This window comes from Streptopelia decaocto (genome assembly GCF_964273445.1).
Source record: "Streptopelia decaocto genome assembly, chromosome: 5".
NCBI classification, from domain to species: Eukaryota; Metazoa; Chordata; class Aves; order Columbiformes; family Columbidae; genus Streptopelia; species Streptopelia decaocto.
In genome coordinates, this window is record NC_138659.1 from 17,314,342 (window position 1) to 17,337,509 (window position 23,168).

The following is a 23,168-nucleotide window of genomic DNA, read 5'->3' on the forward strand; positions in this document are numbered from 1 at the left end:
TTGGATTATTTTGGGCATTCTGTAAAGAGTCTGCAAGAACATATATCCCTCACTTGTGTTTGTTAACGTAATTGATAGTGCACTAGTTCAGCAATAACCTGATAACAATATTACTGCTTGCTTTTTTGAACTGCCTTCTGGAAAGAAAAGAGAGCTTTGCACAAAAAGTGTGTGCATGAGACAGAGGTGGAGAAGTTATTTGTTAAAATCTTTGTTTCCTGACTTTACAGGACAGGGAAAGAGGGCCAACCCAGGGAATACTACACTTTGGATTCTATCTTGTTCCTGCTCAATAATGTGCACCTTTCACATCCTGTTTATGTCCGCCGTGCTGCAGTAAGTAGACCATATACAATTTTATTTTGTCTTGTTCGTGATATGTAATATGTGCACAGTTATTTTCAGGGAATGATAGTAGCATTTAAGCGTATGAATTTGGCTGGTGTAAGGGAAAAAAACGTGCAACAAAGTGTGTGTGTTTAAAAAAGAACACCTCTATACAGGGATCAAATGACAGTCCCTGTCAAGGTGAAATATTTTTCCTCACAATTCACTTCCTAAGAGATTATCCCTTCAAGCCGCCAGCTTGCATGTACCACAAGAGCCTGTCACACAAATATTACCAGAAATGGCAGGATTTCTCTTGACATTTTATGGTCACAGTTGTTTCCAGCACTAACTATTTCAAAAGTACTTTTGTCCATCTGTTCTCTGTTGTGTGATCCCAATCTAGATGATCATTTAGTGCCTGAGACTGCAAGAATCTATGAAACAGCAAAGTATGGTGGAATTGCTTTGGAGTGGACACAGAAGTATGCAATCTAATTCAAGAAGTTATTGGATAAGCTTTGCAAATAAAGATGGGGAACTCTGAATGAGAAAGTACTTTTGATTTCCATTTGACTGTGTTCTGTGAGCCCACATGTCATCTTGCCCTGCGCTACAAGCTTATCTGATACAGCAGTATTGTGTGTTGTGCATGCTTGGAACAAGAAAATTGAAATATTCTATTTCTGCATACCAACATTCACTCCTGGCAGAGAATTGTGTGTTTTAAAGCTAGTTCTTGCTGTTATTTGCATGGTTGAAGTGAAGGAGGCAAAAGGCTGTCTCCACTCTTTCAGTTTTATAGCAGACATGTTTCATTTTATGTAGTTGAACTGAACATCCTCTAGGAAATAATTTTATTTTTTAGCTTGATAGTTATGCTTTCTTGGGAGGCAGGACATGTGTTCCTGTCTTTGTGTGAATGAGGAGGCCTTCTGAAGGGATAACAGTTTCACGTCAAGTCTGCTGTCTTTTCAGACTGAGAACATTCCTGTGGTAAGAAGACCCGATAGGAAAGACTTGCTCGCATACCTAAATGGGGAAACATGTGAGTGATGCTTACTTTGAACTTGGACATATAGTGCGCTTTACTGCTGCATGTTTGTGGGACAAGTGAGGAGTAGGAGGGGAAGGATGGCTAATGATGGTCACTTTGCAGAGTAACTGAACATGTTCAAACTTCTCAAATAAGTTTAGCATTTAAAAAAAAAAAAATTTGTTCAGAACTTAACTATTTTTGTGGCACTTAGATAGGAGCTGCATTCCTACATGCTTGTTTAGAAGTGAGCTACTTTATTATTATCAACATCCTTCAGTTAACAGTTATGTGCTGGAATGCCTAACATTAATATTTTTTTCCTTCTTTAGACCGTGGGAAGGTTTCAATAGTGTATTGATCTTGATGCAACAAGTGTGTGAGATAAAATCTTCAGTATAGTAAAAGATATCAAATCACTCACTGCTTTGTCAGTCTGGCAGATTTGCCTGGCATTCCATCATCTTAAATTTTTGTTAGCAATAATCAGAGAAAAGGGGTTTCTCTGAGAAAAAGGTAAATGTGGCTTACTTTTCTAACTTGCTCTGTTTTGTAGGTGGTCTTAGAATTTTAAATATGCTGGAATATGAGTTTATTTCTTTAATGTGAGCAGTAAATAATTTTTTAAATTTATATTTTAAAGGGACCAGCAGCTTGTCTTTACTCCAGAAACTAGATAAACTAATAGATCTTGATTCCAGGTTATAAAGTGATTATCTTTGTGACTCTGTTTTCTTTTATGTGGTATATACAGATCATGGAATCACTGACTAACTTACGTTGGAAGGGACTGCAGGAGGTCATCTGGTTCAATCTCCTTTTCAAATAAGGGCCAAATGACCCTGAGTAACCTGATCTGTAATAACTTCATATTCAGTCAGGTTCTGAATATCTCCAGTTCCAGCATTTGACCACCTTTGCTACCTAATGTCTAGTTAGAATTTCTGTTGTTGCAATTTGTGTTGTTCTTCTTCCTTTTATACTGAAATACATTTGCAAATCTTTTGTATTTAAATGAGATGTTGTGTTTGATTACAGCAACCTCATCAAGTATAGACAGAAGTGCTCCACTTGAAATTGGTCTTCAGCGATCCACTCAAGGTACAGTTAAAAATAACTTTGAGGTTTATTCTATGAAAATCTACTACGATCTTGCATTTTTAATGTCCTCTTTTTCTTGTAGTTAAAAGAGCAGCAGATGAAATATTAGCAGAAGCAAAGAAACCAAGAATAGAGGTAATGACAGCAACTGTCATCAGTACCAATTGGGGGTGGTGGTGGTAAATTACAGTATTTATCTGGTTTTGTAGCAATTCAGTTGTGCTACCTATCCTCTGGCTACTCATACTACTTCTGTTAGTGTGGACATGAGCTTGGAAGGAGTTGGAATTTAAGCCTCTGATTTAAACTTGGGATTTTAGTTGATAGATGTATGTTGTATTATGAAAGGGGAAAGCTTCGCCACATAAGTGCCTGTTGCGTTATAACCTGTCTGCTATGAGCTATGGGGTTGTAATGAAAGTGCTGTTGAATGACTGGTCATGGTTATTTGCCATCCATCAGTTGGCATTATAACTTCACTGACAGAGACAAGACTGACGTTTGATACTTGTCTGTTTTGCCTGCTGTTTTAGTCTCTTCATAGCAGTACATGAAACTGTCCCTGTGATTAATTACCTAAGACACAGCATCAGAAAATAGTAATTTAACAGTGTAATTTCCCAAGTACCTCTTGAATAAAAGCAATGTGTTTAGTTATTATGCACATTGTATTGTTTAACTCTGCCTGGTTTTAAAAACTGACTTACTATTTTTCTTGATTTTTTTTTTTTTTTAACTGTGTTCATCCGGTTGTCTTCTCTGAGAGTTATAAATCTGGCTGTGTACATTTTTGTGGTACTGAGGCTTTAGATTTCCTTTCAGAAGAAGCTGTCTAACTACATGAATTGAACATTGTGCTTAGCTGTAACTGCATAAGAATAATTAAAACTTTATGAATTCTTAACGGCACATAATTGCTGTCAGATGACCTGTTGGTGATCTATAGATTTTTGTTCTACATTACCTGATGTGGTTGTGATGCCACTATATTTTGAAACTGTAGATCTTCACCATCATAATTTGGAGAATCAAGATTACTGCATGTGAGCCTAATGAGCTTATGGCCATCTTTGTTTCCTTGCTGCTCTGGCAGCTCTGAGTCTATGAAGTCTATTCAAAGTCATTTAGAGTAGAGATTCCAGGTCTCTCCTGATATATGGGCTTGATTGGTTTTGCTGTGTTTCAGCCATTCCAAACAGCCTTTAGTAATATGACAGGCTTGATGCTGAGTCAAGTTTTAGGGGGAAATAAGACAGATGGAACACAAGTGTAAGAAGCTGAAAAGATGGCATTAAATTACATCTCTCTACTGCTTTCTCAAATTACATGTCTGTCTCAAACCTGGCTTGAGCAACTAGAGGCTTCCTTACTCTTGACTTGTTTTTTGTATTTACTAGGAATACCATTTATAAAAGTTCTGTGTCAGGATATAGCAATTCTGAGCATTTCTTTAAAAATGTCACTGGTTACATTGAATGTCTGAAATTTATCTTAAATATGTGTGTATATGTCTTGTTCTACCTGAATGTGTGCATTGTTTGCCAGCTTTAACTTATCTGATTTTTCTATTGTTGTCAATGGTTGTCTGAGTAAGGGTTTTTAAGAGGGAATGGTAGTTTCTTTTCATTATTGTAATTATACTTTGTGGCTCTTGAAAGGAAATTTCCAATAGCTATACAGTTAATGCTAGTGTGCAGATCAAAAATACTTGGAAGTGAAGGTTGTCCTTGCAAATGTAAAAAAAAAATAATAAATTCTGAATAGCTTTAGTTCTAGTTGCTTTTTTTTTTTTTAAAGAGAATGCACAAAAATGAAACCTTACAATTGAACGTTACTGTTACTGCTAGGATGAAGAGTGTGTGCGCCTTGACAAGGAGCGGTTGGCAGCTCGACTGGAAGGACATAAAGAAGGTATCGTGCAAACGGAGCAGATCAGGTAGGAATACTTATGGATAACAATTAGCAGGCTGATAATGATTCTTGTACTATTGAAGGCAGCTAGATTTACTTCTGTCCAACAGCTCCCAGTGGAAGTCTCCTTCTCTTAGGTGCTATTGTAAGTAATGCCTGAGGAGGCATAACTTTGTGCCTGGTCAGACTCCTGTTCTTGAGTGGAAGTTTAGACGTCGTGGCATGAGATTTGCTTTGTCTTCAGAAGTGAGCAAACAGTTGTTTCTGCACCCCACCAGCTCTGCCATTTCTGCTTTTTTTCTGCTATGATGTTTATCTATGCAGTCATATGCAATGAGCAGAACTGTGAGGGGAAACTGATTATCTCTATTTCAGAGAAAAATATCCTGTACTGAGGAGTGTCTTACATGCAGAAGGAGGAAAATATTGTGAGAGCAGATCGGAGGGTAATACAACCTCTGACTCCCTACAGAGCTGAGCTGCTTGGCTCTGAAGAGGCAGTAGGCTACCAGGGGATAGTGTGCTGTCATTGCCATAAGTAGTAATCAGTATTCAAGTGCTAAAACATTTGCCCATCACCTTTCCTCTTCTGTTGTATCCATCCAGAATTTTGTGAAGACTGACAGCTGGTTTTGAGTCTTACAGCATAGCTGCCCAAAGCCAATCAGAGAGGAAAGGAAGTTCTTGCAAGATCTTGTCGATGCTAAGGATTTATCTTGGGCTTAATAGTAGTTCATTGTCAAATATTTGAGTTCAGAAGTTTTAAAGTAAAGGCAGCTGCTTGATTTCTTTGCTATGTCAGCTCTCGTAATGTAAAATAGAATTATGCTTCCTACAGTTAAGGTGTATGAGTATGAATTAAGGTACTGCTTTGTCTGTGTTGGCTTTTGCAGATAAATAGTTTTACATCATAGGCTGACTGCATTCTTGAGAAATTTATCTCTTGGGCATAAAAAAATACTGTGAATGCTTGTCTGTCCTTTAATGGGAGTAAATTTAAGTTGCAACAATTAATATGGTAGAGTTGAGACATTTATATAATCTGTAATTATACCTATTTTGAATGTCATCTTCCTGTCTCCCGTGTTGGTGTACTTAAAATGAAAATATAGAGAAAAAGAAAATCTGATTGTCATATCTGACTTGAAATCAGAAAGTTGAAAGACCAAAAAATAAAAAAGTGCACACATTGTTTTGTATAAACTAATGATTCAGATACTAGCTTGAGTGTATCACAACTTTGTTTTGGAGTCGAGAGATAATGCTGCAGTGAGGATTACTGAGTACTATTCATAATTACTTTGTATTCTGTATTTATAGATTTGTTTTTATGCTGAATGTAAAAGACTGCCCTTTTAAACAAAGTGCAAATATAACAACATTTACAGGCAGTGAGTTTGAATGCTGTCCTTGTTACTTTAACAGCAACATTAAAAACTTCCCTTTCCAATAGTTTTGTTGTAAAAGGAGAATACTTCACAAACAGTACATTGCGAACTTAATACAAGTAATCTCAAAAAAGTCACATACGATTGAATTGGATATATGCAGTTAGGATTGTGCAATTCAGTTGTCTTTTTTATCTTCAGCAAAACAATACAGCTCACTGTTTGGCAATCAAGTTCTATGTTTGCAATTAAAAGCAAACAGATAAAGATGTTGCATTCTTGGACTGAACTGAGCTCCCTCAAACACAGATTAATGTGGACAAAGTTTCTACCATCTGTTGTTTGTGTGGCCTACATGCTCTGAAAAGGTAACACATCTTCCAAGTGGCCAAGTTCACGAAACAGCACCTCAGCCGAAATTTAGATTAATGCTTTGAAAGTCTTGGAGCAGCCAGGGACTGACTGACCAGACACACAGTTGTAATCCACTAAAAATAATGAGGGGCTGAAATTAAGATGATGTTGTAAATGGAGGTATTAGTCCTGATGCTTTACATTTGCAATCTATACTTCTGTTTGTTGGCATTTTTTGATGTTTTCTGTGCTAACGCTGGGTTGGAGTTTTTTGTTAGAAGTTTGATTCTTGTGCCCAAAACAGCAATGCCAAGCTCTTGTAATCTTCAAGTGTATGCAAGGTGACTGTTTTATGATTTATAGCATTGCCATAAACTTTAGGAAGGATGAAGTTACTAATTCACAATTTTTTTTTTTTTTTCAGAAGAGTTGTTTGTGCAATTATTCAGTCTCTTCTGTTATTTTGCTTATTCAGGTCCTTGTCAGAAGCCATGTCAGTGGAAAAAATTGCCGCTATCAAAGCAAAAATCATGGCAAAGAAAAGATCCACTATCAAAACTGATCTGGATGATGACATAACTGCTCTTAAACAGAGAAGTTTTGTTGATGCTGAAGTGGATGTAACCAGAGATATTGTCAGTCGGGAAAGAGTATGGAGGACAAGAACTACAATCTTACAAAGCACAGGCAAGGTAATGCTCTGGATACCAAACTATTTTTATGATCCAAATTATAAATAGTATTTTCTTCTATTCTCTGTATCTCTAGCTTGTTGGCTCTAGGTGACTCAGCGGATTATACTTAGTGTCCTAGCTAAGGGTAGGATTGGAGGGCTGTTGGCTTAGTGAAAGAAGCGTTGTTCTTACCTCATTACAGTAAGCCTAAAATGTATCTCAAAATACTTGCTTCAGCCATTTAAAAGATACCAAGTAATCACTTAATTCCTCTTAAAGCTGACTTGAGCCCTACAGTTGGGAGGGCTCTATCAAAGTACCTGCAGGTTTGAAATGGCGAAAAGTGGGGAGTAACTGGTAGAAGTAGCAACCTGTGTACATTGAAAGTCCAAAAGCTGCTAAGCTGTGGAAAACACCCAAGTAGAAAGGAGAGAAAAATGCTAAAATGAACACAACAAGGAAGTGTTACCATGAAGAGGCTTTTCTGTATATTTTTGTCCCTTTATGCTCCTTTAATCCATGTCTTTAACTGGATTTGGTTATGTGCCATCCTGAACATGGTTGCAAGCACAGCTGACAGATTCCCCTCTGTGGACAGTTTTGTATTCTTTATTGCCATGATATCTGCTGCTAAATTTCTTGAGAATGCAGTAAGTCAATTTCTAAAAGACTGCAATTGTCTGTTTTCCTGAGCTTACTGTCAAATTGTATCCTTTGCCTTCACTTCAAGTACTGTCACAGGAAAACAACGTTCAGAAAGTCTGTTTTCCTTTGTCTTAACAGTATTTTACGTAGTGCTCGTTTTCACAACCTGTTCTCATGGTGCTAGTGGTAGAATAATTTAATTCATGAATTATGGGGCAATTACTAGGCATGTGGCACATACCTGCATGCTGCGTGCAGAGTGAGTGTTGCTGCCTTGAATCTGTGAGATTTGTAGCAATCTCAGTGCTGAGCAGTTGACAAATTGGTAAAAGCCTTTATTGTTTTAGTCATCAGAAATGTTTATACTGAAGGAATCTGAATAGTTTTTCCCTCTTTAGCGAATCATTCATGGCATTGTTATCTTTGCATGTTTTTCAAGGGAAACTTGCAAAGATACTAGGGAAAGAGTTGAATGTTTTATTGTAGTATCCTTGTGATCACAGGGAAATGAGGCAGTAATTTTAAGCAAAACTTAACACCAGCTTTGTTCTTGGACTCCAGCATGCAGTTACTTGGACTAGCCTGATGAATATAACAGTTTTCATAGCAAGTCTTTGTTTCTGTGTGTGCAGAATTGCAGGAGCATTCTTGATAGACAGAATTGATGGACATTCTTGATGGACAGAAATCATTGAATGTTAATAATTCTATTTTTGTACAAGTAACAATGAGACTAGGTAGATGGGGAAGTATCACTTGTTACCCAGGACTGTGGTTTATCCCAGAACAGATGAGGGTTTTTTTGTTTGAAGGTTGACTGGGAGGGTTTTTTGTTTGAAGGTTGACTGGGCGGGTTTCTGGTTTATTTTAGTTTATTTTTTTAAGAGCTTTGTGAACTTTTGAAAGGTTGTTAGGAAGCTCAGATAAGTTCTCCCAGGCAGATTGTTCCTTGTGTACTTGCCTGTTTGCAGAATTTTGATCAGGGAAGCACCATGCTTATCTGCAAATCATGTTTGGACTTTTCTGTATGATACTTTGTAATTGCTAATGTGCCTGATAATTCTTTTTATTGTAAATGTTCACTGTCTGCTTTGTATAGATGTATCTGCGGTCTCTTGAATCCTCCTAGAATGCTTTAAACCCAAAATTTATTTCAACACTAGTTTACATACCATGACTTTTAAAATATCTGAATTCCTTTAGAACTGCTGGGTGAATGATAAGAGAGCACCCCAAAATGTCAACTTCATGGTTTCTTTCCAAACATTGCTTCAGTTGGAGGCAGCTCATCAAATCTCTTGTCCATGGAGAAAAACTTGTGTGTGAACTTTCCCGGTGTTCTCTGTGGTAAACAAAGATGCGGAGATAGCTTAAGATGCAAAAGGGGAACACACTAGGAAGATCAGGCCACAGCAAAGAGAAAATAATCTGTTGTCCTTATCAGCTTTCTGACAGATTTCTCTGGTTTTGATGTGTTTGAAAAAAAGTACTGATTCCTGCAGCAAGATGCTCCTCAAAATTTTATGTAGATGGCAATAATCTGAACTATGTTTATGGAGTATTTACTGTTTCTCCTTTTGGATGCATTTTTCTGATGTTTGCTTTTTGCTTCAAATAGCCCTTTTTGCTTCGTAGAACTGTTCCAAGATTTTTTTTAAAGTCTCCAGTGATGTAGCCACCTTTTTATCATCTTTAGCAGATTTCTGCCCTTTTAGATGCTGCTTTTAATGATCTTTTGATAGCATCTTCATTGTTGCGTAGCTCCCCTACCTGAAACTAAATAGTGGTGGGTTTTTTCCTCGCCGTAGGGGTTGTTTTTGCTTACCAGAATGTTGAATTAGAGTGCATTGATGCTCCTGTTGTAGAATATTCTTCAGCAGCTACCTCTCTAACATAGATACTATGGGCTGAATCGAGATATGTTTTTCCTTTTGTGACTGCTTTGGCCAGTTGCTCCGAAAAGCAGTTGCTTATGATAGCTAAAGAATTAATTGCTGTGTCATGTCCCTTCTTGACACTTAGCCAAACTCTAATACAAAGTAACTGCAGTCTCTCCTAATTATTGTTTTCTTCTCGGGAAGTCTCTGTACTATCCCGTTCATACTGGGTTATCATTAATTTCCTATGTTGTTCAGTGGTTGTCATTCATAGTTTGAGCTTTCTATAATGCCAGATACAATCCTTTATCTGCACAACCCCCTCTGTTACCGTCTTCTGATCAGATGTTGCATTGATCCCTGCCTCTCTTTTTACTGTTTTGTGGGGTTGCTATAGTTTCGAAAATCAGACGTTTCAGTTCACCTGTATGCTTTTTGGTTTTAAGATTTCTAGAATTTACATTTGTCTGCTTGCTTACTATTATGTTTTGCTTAGAAATTTTGTTGAGGTTTTTTCAGTTTTTTGCCTGATTGTTATGCAGTTCTACCTTCTTTTGAAAATACAGTGCTTGATTTAATCGCTAGTGGATGAGTCACGCTGCACTGTCTGTTTGAAACATCTGTTGGCCTTCCCCAAGGCTGTAGTGTAGGCTTCTAGATTTTATGAATAACGTGGCATTTTTATGTAATCGCTTTTCAGAGCCGAATTGCATCTGTTTAGTCTAAGTTGTTGTTAGTTTTTTTTCTCCTCTCATAGTAGCTTAATTTTAGAACTATTTGAGAATATATATATATATATTTATATATATATTTAAAGCAATTTAATTTCAGGTTTGATGAAAAGCATGCAACATAAACACTGCTGTTTTGATGACTCAACTGACAGTCTAACCAACTGAAAATTTAGTCACATTTCAAAAGCAATAAAAGTGCTTGATGCTGGAGCTGCTTCTGAATTCACTTAATTCACTTACTGTTTTTAAAACAATCCACAGTTGTTGGGGGCTTTAAGAAATTGATCTCTTCTGTTTGTGCTCACTCTTCACGTGGTCCAATTCTTGTTTTTAATCTTCACAAACACACAAAAATCAGGGTGAGGGAGTTGCTACTGTCAGATCCGATACAGCTGGATATGCTGGGGTGGGGTGAGAAGCAGTGCAGCGGTAGGGAGAGAAGTTTACAAAAGAGAAAGGGGAAATATTTAATCTGTAGATTGATATTTGGATGAGATGTCTTGCTGTTGTGCCTCACTGGTGTGTGTGTGTGTTTTTTTGGTTTTTGTTTTTGTTTTGTTTTGTGTGTGTGTGAGTTTGTGGGGTTTTTGTTTGGTTTGGTTTTGGTGGCCCTTTTTGTATAAAGCAGACCTAGTAATTTCAGATGCTTACTGACATGTTAGAAGGGTATGAATGAATTCTTGATAATGTAGTCATACAATTGACTATGGGACCTGTTTCTGTAGAACAGGGTAGATTTGTCAGGTTTACATGTATGTTAAATCAATTTGAACTGAAATATTGTCTGGTGAAGGTATATCAGAATTTATACTGACACTTTTGAAAGGGCAAATCTTAGGATAAAATGCTAGCAAAATACTTTTTTTAATGTCCTTATTTGGAGAACCTTTGTATGTAGAACTGGTTATCTTCTCTGGTAGCTTAAGTTTTGAACCCATATGTAAAATATTTACCATCATAAGTGTTTGGAGCGTTAAGTTTTGGATTACTGCTCTACAGAGGTTTCAGTTCTATTGTGTATGATTTGAGCCAAATGTCTGGCTGTTCTGAAGAACAAACTATTGGACACCTAGAAAAAACTGTGTTTAAACTGAAATTGATGCATTTCTTTCATGTCCATCCTGTGTCTTTCCTGAATAATCCTTTTTATTTTTATCATGTCTTGTAGCAGGCTTCAGCAATCTTTTCTGAAGGAAAAACCTTCTTATTCTGTCTCTACTGTAAATGTGTTTGTGGTACTTGAATTCTTCTTGTAGGAATAAGTTAAAGTAGCCTGAACAGGAGTTTCAGCATTCACAGGTGGATTTGGAGGGTGTGTTTTTGTTGGTGACTTCAGATTTTTAAGTTTGTTTTTTATTTATTTTTTTCAATCTCCTAGATTGCTGAGAAATATTTCTTAGGTAAGCAGCATGGCAAGTGGATGGGCTGGGTTGAACATGCTCTACTTGTGTGTAGAGAAATCTTAAAACTGGAACCTTGGAAATGCATTAGTGAATGCCTTGTGAATGTATAACTTTTTCAAATGAAGCAATGTTCTTAAGGTAATAGTGAGCTCTTAACATTTCTGATGTTTTTTAAAAAAATGTTTGATCCTTTTATTTCTAGGCATATGCTAGGGATTATTGCTAAAACTTTTAAAATTTTGGGTAGCACTGGTTAGCCATATTTTCTTAGATTTGTGAGTATATTAGAATTTCTTTTTCTCATTCCCATTCTTTGAATATATGGGAAGGCTTAAAGGTTATACCACATACTCTTCCTAAATTGCTTCAAGTAAGAAGCTGGAACAATACACGCTTCATGTATCTGAGTCCATATACGGACTCATATCCATGTATGGCAACTGGGTGGGATTTGTACAGCTGCTGGTTTTGGGGATTTCTGTAAATCCCTTCTTTACAGTCTTCCTTGAGCCTGATGTTGGTCTTCCGAAGACATTGCAGGGCACTAGGAGTCCAGAGTGGCCTGTACGGCTTCTTAATGGAACTGTGCGCCTGGATGTGTTCCAGGGAAGAGCACTGAAGTAGAACCAGATAAGTTGGACGTGAGAAATCTGAATTTGGGGTAAACATTTTTCTAATTGAAAGATGAACAGAGGTAGGCTCTTTATGCAGGTATCTGTTAATAGTGGAAAAACTATTTAGTGTTACAACTTGGTATGGAAACTCTGGCTCTCTAGCATACTTGTAACCTTTGAATAATTAAATTGTATTTTTTCTTTTTTTAATATAAGATTGTTTCTTTATGTTTACATGACTTGCTAGTCAAGGTTGCAATATTGAAGCAAAGGTCTAATTTATTACTTGGTGTTGCTTCCCTTCTGCAGACTGACCAATATGATTCTCCCAGTCTGGGTAGTTAGTCTTCCCATGCTTAATATTTACTGTATCAAAAAATTAACAGAACATATTCTCAATTATGACTTTATATATTCATTCCTGTTTCCTTTCTAACAAACTGGGAAGTAAGCCTGAATCAAATAAAATGTTATTTTTCTGCCTTAATCCTGATACTTGTCATTTGAAAACCTTGGATTAGACTGTCCAGCAGATAGTTCTCTTAAGCTTTATATTGAATGCACAGGAATCTTATTTTGCATAACAAGTAATTTGTTTAAATAAGCAACTTTTTTTTTTTTTTAACCATCATCAGTTTTCTGATGCTTTATCTTTAGTTATTGCAGTCCTGTTGTAATATTCTAGTTATCTGTACTTTTCTTTGGAAAACAGGGTTGATGATTGTGTATTATGTATCCATAAAAAGGACATTAATACTGAAGGGACTGAACTCAGCTCAAACTTCATTTTACAGAACATGACTGTGAGTTGTATGTATTAAATTCCATAATCTTGATTTTATTTTCCCTGCTGCCCCGCCCCCAGCTCCTGGGTTTGTGTGCCTGGTGATGGGAAGTCCAGAACTGAGTAAGATAATGGGGGTTTATAGCTGACCTGGCTACAGGGATTAGCGCTTTCCTGGTATGTGGCATTTACCGTTGATGTAACCGACAATTGCAAATTTAATACAGTGTCTTGCTCTGAATATTTCAGAATATTATTCCTCTGCTTTTCTGTATTTCTGTACAAAAGTATTAAATAGCATAACTTTTCACTTTCCCCAAATGAATGTCATCTTTATAGTGGTCGGTATTTTTAATTATGTGTTATTGCCTGGAAAATACTACCAATATGGTTGGTATTTACATACTTTATTTTTTTAAATGTATGTCTTTTATTTGTAGGGTTGAGCCTTCTAACAGTAACATTTGAATTAAATTTTTCAGTTACTTTCAGTTCATGTTTTTGTTCCGATACCATTTGAGCGTTCTTGCTGGTGAAGTCTCCTGTGAGAGGATTACAACTACAGTTCTAATAGTAATTTCAGTAAAATCTTTTAATGGGATCTTGTAACTGGAAAATATTTCAGTCAAAATAATTTTATAGCAACAGTAATATAGTATTTTAATCACTTTTGACAGCTACAAGGTCCGAGAATAAAATTTTGGAAATTCAAGAGAAATTATTTGATTGTAAAAGCAATTTTTTGTGTGGGCTCTAGGTGGCAGGATTGGTCTGTGTTCCTGAAATTGTCAATAGTCGTGAATTTAGTAGAAAAATTGAAAGGATGAAGGTGTGTCAGGTTAATAACTACTAGTATCCTCATTAGTGCTTTCAAATGGAACAAGTGTATGGTTTTTGAGTGGCTGTGCGAGAGTGTAATGGCACGATACAGCTTCAGTTCCCAAATTCAACTTTAGCCTTTATTAGCTTACCCAGTAAAACTGGTAAGACTGTTATATTGCTACTAGATATTTTGAATACTGCATTTGAAAGATGAGCTAGATTATAAAAATTGTATTTATGTTGAGCACTAGTGAATCTTGTTTTGCAAATAGGTACCTCAGATTTGTCAGAAAACTGTAAAATAAAGCATTATGTTTCCTGAAAGAAAATTTGGGTCAGCTGTGAAGTAACTTCACCATTTTTAAGCACAACAACTATTAAACAAACAAACAAACACAACCAAAACTCAAACCACAAACATTTTCATATGCTGCATTCATAAGAGAAACAAACTCAGATTATGTTTGAAGGGGATTTTTGAGCGGGTTTTGTGCTGTGCTGTGTCTTTGGGATGTTACAGTGTTGCTGCTCTTTCATACTTTGAATCAGCCTTTGTGCTATTTTGAATTAAATGTTTCAGTTGTCTCTCATGTAATACTCATGCTAGACAAATATAGTGAAGATAGTCCAGAACGAGAGGAGTGGAACTTTTTACTGAGAACACAGTCCACAAATATACAGGGCTAACACTATGTTTTCCATTCAGTGCAGTAGACTATAATAACACATAAATGAACCTTTTGACTGATTCCAAGAGTAACTTTTTATGAAAGGAAGTGTCTGATTTTTTGTTAGTTTGTTTCCCCAGTAGTTAGTAACAAGTTCAGTTTTTTATAGATTCCCTTAAATATATATATATATATATGTATAAAGTACTCTGCTTCAGTTGGTTAGCTATGTAAATTGCAGTGCTTTGTTGTGAATTTCTTAAACAACTATTTTCCTGAGAGCACAGCTAAGATGACCTATTTATTTAGGTGGTTCTTTTAAAAACTGTTCGTGTGGTAGTATGCTTATTGCATGACTTACTGTAGTATGGTCTGTACAGAGAATAGTGTGAGAGGTACTGTGAGCTCTCTGCAAACAGTTGAGCATCTTGTGCATTTTATGTGTTATCCAAATGAAAGCAGATTAGGAAAGTGGGAGAGGTACATGTGTATGTAATTCAAAAAGGGGGATTTACTTAATCACAGCTTTATAAATCAAGATTGTGTTTCTACCTGTGGCCTTTTTCTGAAAGGTCCTTGTGTAAGGAGAGAAAAGATGCTGAGTCAGAAATGATGGAAGTTTTTATGGTCTGAATAAGCACAGTGCAGAAAATACCAATAGTTCACGTAGCTGTTCTACCAATATGTTTGCATGCTTGCGGTTGCTTGTGACTGTCCCTGAATATTAATCTTGCATATGTCCAGCCTTTGATTCTGAGGGCAACCTAGTACACAATATAAAATGCAGTACTTTAGGACTATCTTTAAATTAGAAGAGCAAGAAGAAGACAACTTCAATGTTGCTGAACAGTTTACAAGTTGAAAATACAGATTCTTACGCCTAGGAGAGTGATGCCTTAAATGAATGACTCCAGATTTAAATATAATTGTGTTAAATATAAAGGTGCAAAATATTTTTCTCCTAAATGTCCAGTTCATCAGTTTGTGTTCCGTATGAGCAATTTTGATATTTCTGCTGTACTCTCTACAAGACCATCTGAATACTGTGAAGGCTTTTCATGTCTTGCAGTACATAGGAACTGCTGAAAATATCTGATGGAAGTATTGCATTTCTGGTACTGCATCATGCCTTTCAGTCTGCCAGTGGCTGCAAAGGACTTAGCAGTGTGTTTGAGCATGTCAAGCAAATGTGTAAGGAAGTGTGGTAAAGGACTTTTCTTTCTCCAGCCCTGCTCTAAGTTTGGCCAATGTTTATAGTGTTCTGCAGCTCTTGATCATCCTGGGATACATGTCCAAGAAGAAATCCTTACTGTCAACTCAAATGAGCATTCAAGTTTAGAGGGTTGTTCCTAGGCTCTTCTCTCTTTGTAGTGAAATACCAGAATGTAAACTCTGATTAAAAATTGGTTACAGTTCAGCTATAGGAAAGTTTTAAAGCCCTGTAGGCCATACTGTATAGCAGTGTATATCCTTCTAGTATTGTATTTCTGATGTAACTTTTTTTGTTGTTAGATGATTAAGATGATGTGTGTTTTCTTTATTTTTTTTCTCAAGGATTGTTTTCTATAGAGTTGAAATAGTTATTTCTCCTTGATGATCATTATTAGAAAAAAAACACTTTTATTTTTTTGCTAGCCTGATAAAGAGACTATTCTGACTGGAAGTCTTTGTTAATAACTGTTACGGTTATGGCTAGTTACAGAAAATAAATATAGGTTGCAGAATAAAGATTGCAGTTTTTCAGAATAAATTGTGATATATTTACCATTTAGCATATTTATTACAAAAGGATTTTTGATGGTGATGGAACTTGATTGTCTTCCCCAGCAGAGGAGGTTGATCTTACTTGCTCTGGTATTTCTCATCAAACAGCCTGGTGTGAAGTTAGCACCAGTGATAGTAACTCGGCTTTGTGTATGTCAGTCACTGTGTTGGCAAGGGATAGAGCATCTGTGTCAGTAAATTTTGAGAATTTACATACGGTTGCAGGCTTTCCTACAGAACACGTGTGGCATGTTCTGTAAGATGACTAAGTTTAGCTGACTCGAGCTGCTGTTCCTGATCATCTGTTGGCTACCATTGTTTTCCCTTCTGATTTACATCTAGTGCAGGAGGCATCTTTTTAGAGGCATGCTTGAGGATGGGCAGAAAATTTTATTATGATAGGGTTTTATTTAAGAAAATATTGAAATCCCAGATCAAGATAATTAAACAGTATTCCCTGAAAATAGATGCTGAAACATTTTGCCTCTCTTTCCATCCCCTTCAATGTGATGAATTATTATTAGGTGTAGACATGGTTGGAATCAACGAAGAGAGTTTTCATGGGAACAGCAGCACTCTAGGGAGCTGACAACAAGAGCTGATTTGAATTGTCCTTTTACATGCTGGGGATTTTCTTAAGCATCAATTTTAAAGCATGTTCGATTTTTTAATTTTTTTTGAGACCTAGTGCAGAGAAACAGATTTTATTTTTTTTTTCTGCTCTGTTGCCCCCATCAGAAGGTTTTGTTAATAAAAATATTGCACTTGGTCTTAACTAAATCTAGAGCAGAAGCTAGGTGATATTCATATTCTGATATCTGAAGGGATGAACAATGAAAACTTAGCAGGCTTGCAACTCTGCAGGGCTTTGCAAATCAGTTGGTACCTACAGTGGAGTTCCTGCTCCATCATTTTTCTGTTACAGTACTGTAATCCCACATCCCCGGCCATGCCAATGAACAGCAAGATGATGATGGTAGTTCGAGTACTTGTCAAAATGCTGCTGTTTTTTCCCTTTCCAAACAGATACTGGCTGTGGCCTTGGGGGATCTGCATTGTCATGCTGTGGGAAAAAGACATCAGCAGGAACACTTTGTAATTCTGTGCTTATTAGCTACTATTTTTCAGCAGATGGGAGAAAATCCTGTGGTGATGTGGTGGTTGTTTTTTTTTTCATACTTGAAAGGATTTAAAATTTGATCCAGGACACACAATTTCAGGCTATTAAAGTCTTGAGCATCTGAAGTGCTAAAATGCTTTTGAAAAATTCGTAGTTTGAAGTTTACGCTCACTTCAAGAGTATGTTAACTGTACATTTTATGAATGAAATATGGATGTGAAAGCTGGTTGTAGCTTCCTTGTGACTGAAAGAAGACTTGGCTTCTGCATGGACAGTCAGTCTTAAATGATTCTTCCTCTTGTTATTTAATTAGTTCTTCTTCCTGAATTTCAGAAGACAGAGTAGCTTGTCGTTTCCAAGAGCCCGTATGAGATAAAGCACAGCGAGGACAGGAATTATGATTGATACGCTGCCCAGTCCACAGTTTGAGAGAAGTCTCAATTTCCAGTAAAAGTGTGGAGTTTAGATGTATTTTCTGAAGAACAGAGCTGATTTTGAGTATCCTGGTATAATTGGTTTGCGCACGGCTCACAGCTCTTTAAAGGTTTCTTTTTCCAGGATTTTTCTGACTGAAAAGAACTTCAAAACCAGTTTTGTATGAGTTCATTCAGTCTTTGTGAAAAGAACTAGGTTTGCTCAAGGAATGGCTTTGCCTTTGCAAGTGGTTCCTGGTGGTCTTCCAGTTCCTGCCACTCTGGCTCGGAGCAGATTGACGACATGCTGACTGAGGTCAAGTGAACAAGCTCATAGAAACTTTGTGTTACTGCTCTCTCTATGTGATTTCTACAAAATTCACCCAGAACTCTTTGTTTTGTAATTCATGCATTTGTTTTGTAATGCCAGTGGTGTTAATTAGCACCACTTCAGTGTTGGTATACAATACTCTGGAAGAGTCTTAAGCATTTTGTGAATACTTTATACTATTCTGAAACACTAAAAAAGCAATTTTCCTTAATTGATTAAAGGTTTCTTTTACTGATGAACCATTACCAAAAATTGACAGTAATGACAGACATTGTGTACACATCTCTCTGTAGCTTAAAATGCCTATTGAGTGGTAATGTAATAAGCATATGCCTTTCAGAAGCTTAATTAGCATTTGCGTTTTTCAGAATAAAGCAGTCCTGCTAATATTACCAGGAGGAACGTGTTTTAAAAACCTTGATCGATATAATTTGTTGTGCCTTAATGACTTGGTTATCTGACAAAACACTGCGTGGAAATTATTAGAATTATCCTGAATCACTCTTGAATCAAGGATTTGTGAATGTGATTTCTGTACTTGCTTTTTCCAATTTAAGACGGAAGGCTCTACTGCTCAAATTAGTTGGTGCCAAATGGAGTGGAGTTGGAATTCACGGCAGATGTTAATAGATCTGCAGCAGAGTGTGAGGGGGCTGTGCCTGTGACCCATTCCCCGCCAGCTGAAGCGTGTTCTGCTCTGCTTGGGCCCCTCACTGGGCGGGAGGCACCTGCCCGGCCTCCGCTGCTCTGTGGTGTGTCGGGGAAAACATCCCCGGGCTTTGTGAGGGCTCTTCCCTGAGAGGAGCTGAGCGTCCAGAGTGGAGGAAAGCTGCTTGTGGTGCCAGGGCCTGAGACATCCCCTCAGGAGGCTGAGAGAAAGCAGCCAGGCTCTCCTTAGCACATACGTACCTGGGCCTCAGAGATGAGACTTGCCCTGGAAATCTTAACAGTTTTTCATTCTTGCTACAGTACAAAGTTTCAAAGGGCCTGTAAGGGATAAAGAGATTTTAAGCACCTTGTGAAGAGTTTAGGTTACGTTGTGGTATAATGAAGCCAGTTAGATTTCACAAGTTTGGCCTTAATGATGGCTGCAATGATGCCTTAAAACTTTGTTTAAGTTTGGATCCTGTCACAGAAGAGTAACCAGAAAGCATCTATTTAGAAAAGTGGTGTAGTAATTTTGTTTTGCTGTGAAGCACAAGTTATCCATATAGTGTCTTCTACATGTGGTGTTATGCAAAATGCAAGAGTCAGCAAAATTCATGGGTATCTGGTGTTTTTCAGAACTTTGCCAAGAATATCTTTGCAATTCTTCAGTCAGTAAAAGCTAGAGAAGAAGGCCGAGCACCTGAGCAAAGACCTGCACCAAATACTGCACCAACGGTAAGAGCAGCACTTTGATGAATACACGAAGGCTGTGACATTAAATGTGAGAGTAGAGCGTCTTGTCATTAAATACAGAATTTCTTTTGGTTTAGTCCCAATGAATGCACAACTTTCAAGTATAGCTTCACAAATATTCTTTGACTTAAATTACAGTTATTGGTATTTAAAGAGTTGAATATATTAGTTTAATTTGTTCAATGTGTTCTTGTTACTTAGAGATTAAGCTGCTAGTGCCAGCTCCTGTGTCTATCAAACACTAGTAACATCCTGCATCTCTTTGCAAAAAATGTATTAGATGAGACTGCTGCCATTTCAAACAAAATGTTTTGCTGTTTTTCTGACAGATAGGGTAGCAAATGTTTAAGAATCTGGAACATGACTCATGAGTGGGAACAGCTTGAACCAGGTTTTTTTTGCCTGTAATAAATCAGGAGGACAGTCTTAGGGCTTTATTGTTTAAGTCTATCTAGGTATTAGACAGGATTTGTTTTGTATTATGGTGTTTACTGTTGCATTCTGTTAAACATAATGTATTCTTGAACTTGGTGGGAGTCTGCTATAAAAGCTATTTAATCATACTTGGTTTTGTTTTTGCTGCTACTGCATTTAACAAAACTAAATTTAAATAGCAAGATGAATTCCAACAGTTAAATATTTGCTTTGTGTTGGATTTCATAAATTGTGCATGGGACTATTCAAATGTCTCATTCAGAATAGTTGTGAATACATAACTAAGCCATCCACAAAAAGACTGAATTGATATTTAGTGTGTCTCTAGATCAGTGCTTTTTCAAACTTTTTTTTCCCAGAATGCCTTTTTTCCTCCAAATCTGTTTTTATTCTGTAGATTTAGCAGAATCTGAGCTTAATCAGTCTGGCAAGGAACATTTTGTGTGTGTGGCTGCAGGTTTAATCATGAGTTGCCAGTGCTGTTTTCCGTGCTGCCCGCCCCCCCCCCCCCCCCCGCCCCCCCCCCGCACTAATTACAAATTACAAAAATTACAAAAACTCAGTGATTTCACAAAAGTTGCAGATTTTTAGCTAATATAGTTTATTACTGCTAGTTTAGCTTTGTCTCACGTTGTGGTCACTGCTTTCAACATGTACTTCATAATGTTATTTCTCTAAGATTGTAAGTGGATGTTGAAGGAAAGTGTATCAGATGTTTTCAAATGCATTGAAACTCCTACGCAAGTGAACTAATTTTATACTCTTGAGAAGTTCCATGTAATACTTTATGAAGTTCAAATAAATCAAATATCTTTTAGTATGTTTTACAAATCTTATTTAACCTGTTTTTAGGATCCCACTTTACGAAATAAGCAACCTATTCCAGCTGCCTACAACAGATACGATCAGGAAAGATTCAAAGGCAAAGAGGGTAAGTTGATCGTAATACTTCTTTTATAAGAAAAAGAAAAAAAAAAAAAGCTGTGAAATGATGGTGAGTTACAAAGTTCTGGTTAGGGGATTCTCTACTTTCCAAACCCAAGAAAAGACCAAAAAAAAAAAAGTAACTATGCCTAAAGAGAGCTTTTCCTGGTAATAAAGTCTACAAATATTATTTATTAGAAATTATTTCTACCTATTAGGAGGCAAACTGAAAGCTTAAAACCAGAACTTCTTGAGAAAAGAATGAATTATTTGTTTGGGGAAGCTCATATGTAATTAATGGAAAAGCAGAACTGCAAATGTCACTGTCAGGTGTGTGAAGTGAAATTGCCTGTCCTCAAACAATCACAATTACTTCACAAGTTACTTCTAGTAATTATAAGTAAATATTATTAGCTTGTTATGTCTCCTTAAATTACAAAACAAAATTGCAAAATATTAGCTCCCTTCTGTAGAGGAGATGGAAATAATCTACAATATTTAAGAATTTTCACTTATTTTAGAACAGGGTAGAAGGTTGAACTTGAGTGATGACTCAAATTTTTTCTCAAAGGTATTGTAACTATAGGAAGGATTCACAGCAGTCTTCTTATAGTCGCATCATGATTGCAGCTTATTGTCCATCTCGGTTTTGTATACTACTACAGTATTCATGAAGATTTAAAGTTTAGGCAGCAAAGAGGTGAACTGTTTTTTCTTTGAATATACATGTGCTTTAATACAGAATTTTTCCTTTAACAATCTTGTTCTTAGCATAAACAATTCAAAGCTTGTAGAGCTAAAATAGTAAATTTTTAATGTGGGATTTTTAACGTGAGATGCTGCTGAGTTGCAGCCAAATTTCTCTGCTCCTTGTGATGGATCATTATTTCTGATGCTGTGTGTCAGGATGTCTCTCTGGTTGGCCTACTGAAAATCTTTATGCCAAGTGGGACAGGCTGTGCTGCATGAGTGGCTTAGATTGCTTTAATAGTGAATGTGAGGCAGGTGGCAATGGTAAGGTAGTACTCTTGAAGAGGAAAGCATCAGTTACATCTGCAGTCAATGGTCCTGCTTATGCAGCCCTGAGTCAGTACTTGGTGGCTCTCAAATTGGGTGCCTTGTTACTGCAGCTTTGGTCGGGCAGGAGAGAAAAGTCTTTCCTTTGACATCCTGAAAGTTCTGTGTATTAGAAATGTATTAGGAAGTCTCTGCAGTTAGACTCGTATGTCCTCGATATTTCCCCAGTGGAAGAATGTGTTACTTGGCAGTGTACCCATCATGGTGAAGTGTGCAAATGGGTTTGAGGTGAGACCGTGAACACCCTGTGGTCGCTTTCCCTGACTGCTGATTTTTTTCTTGTTGGTTTTGTTTTTGTCAGTCAGTGATGCTGTCCTCTCTTCACCAACATGGAGCTCCATTTGGATTTTCAAACATAGCTGCTGATTTTCAGAAGTATATCTAGTTTTCAACCAGTCATAAGTACTAAGCCTGGGGCTATAGAGTTTTTAAAATTGAGGTGACTCTAGACCATAAATTTTTTTTCTCCCTCCTATACATTGTTAAGAAAGTTTCTTTATGAAGTATTTCTCATAATAACTATTTTCTTCTAAATTGTGTGATTTCTGTTTACACAAGGGGGGAAAAGAGAACTCTGGTAGCAGGAGATCCAGAGTTCTGAAATTTGACTGCCTTGTTAGACTTTCATTTTAAGGTTATAGGATTCTGCTGCTACTTTTTTTTTTTTTTTTCCTAGCAGAGTGTATGTGCAAGAGATTCACATTTGAAAAAAGTTGCAGTCTGTCTCTATTTTCTGGCTTAGTGTGACCAAGTAGTATGATAACTTTCAGTACTGTACATTCATTTCAGTGCTGGGAAAGTTACACAGATTCATACTGTAATTTTTTTTTTATTAGTACTATGAGAAACTTTTAAGAACTCGGGATTAATTACTTTAAGATTATTACCGAACTGTTATGTATGAACTTTGCAGAGAATTTTGTAAACTAATTACTGTAGCTTGGAAATTCAGGCATAAACCTTTTAATTTTTATTTGTTAGGGTATAGTACTGAAAAGGAGTGTTCTGTAAACTCTTATGTAGAATGAAATTTAGTTTCAGTGGTTTAATTACCATGGATGTGAAATGGGGTAGTGAATCGTTTCCAGACAGTCTGCAGAGCTGTTGCTCTCTGGGGTTTGAAGAGTTTACAGCTGAAAAAATAAGCGGTTATTCAATCTTATTCATCTACAATTCAAACAAAGTCTTTAACTTGAACTCTTCAGTATTTCAGAGACATGCTCCTTTCTCTTTGCCTAGAATTCCTTCCAGAAATTCAGGTTAATTTGAGCCTTTCAAAGCTGTTATTCTTTTGGTAGTGTATCAGCGCTCAAGTTTGCACCCAGATTGGATGGCTAAAGCTGCAGCAGGTGCAGAATCAAAATG

At 36.8% G+C, this 23,168-nt stretch overlaps 1 protein-coding gene across 1 annotated transcript in view; it reads left to right on the top strand.

The window, feature by feature from the left end:
* The window catches only part of CDC73 (cell division cycle 73), a 107,237-nt gene that overhangs the window by 5,501 nt on the left and 78,568 nt on the right, over window positions 1-23,168 (top strand). The window contains exons 2-9 of the mRNA XM_082052982.1: window positions 231-336; window positions 1,306-1,375; window positions 2,402-2,464; window positions 2,547-2,599; window positions 4,312-4,400; window positions 6,593-6,809; window positions 19,251-19,349; window positions 20,655-20,733. Coding sequence (XP_081909108.1) covers window positions 231-336; window positions 1,306-1,375; window positions 2,402-2,464; window positions 2,547-2,599; window positions 4,312-4,400; window positions 6,593-6,809; window positions 19,251-19,349; window positions 20,655-20,733 — 776 coding nt within the window. The remainder of the gene's footprint in view (window positions 1-230; window positions 337-1,305; window positions 1,376-2,401; window positions 2,465-2,546; window positions 2,600-4,311; window positions 4,401-6,592; window positions 6,810-19,250; window positions 19,350-20,654; window positions 20,734-23,168) is intronic.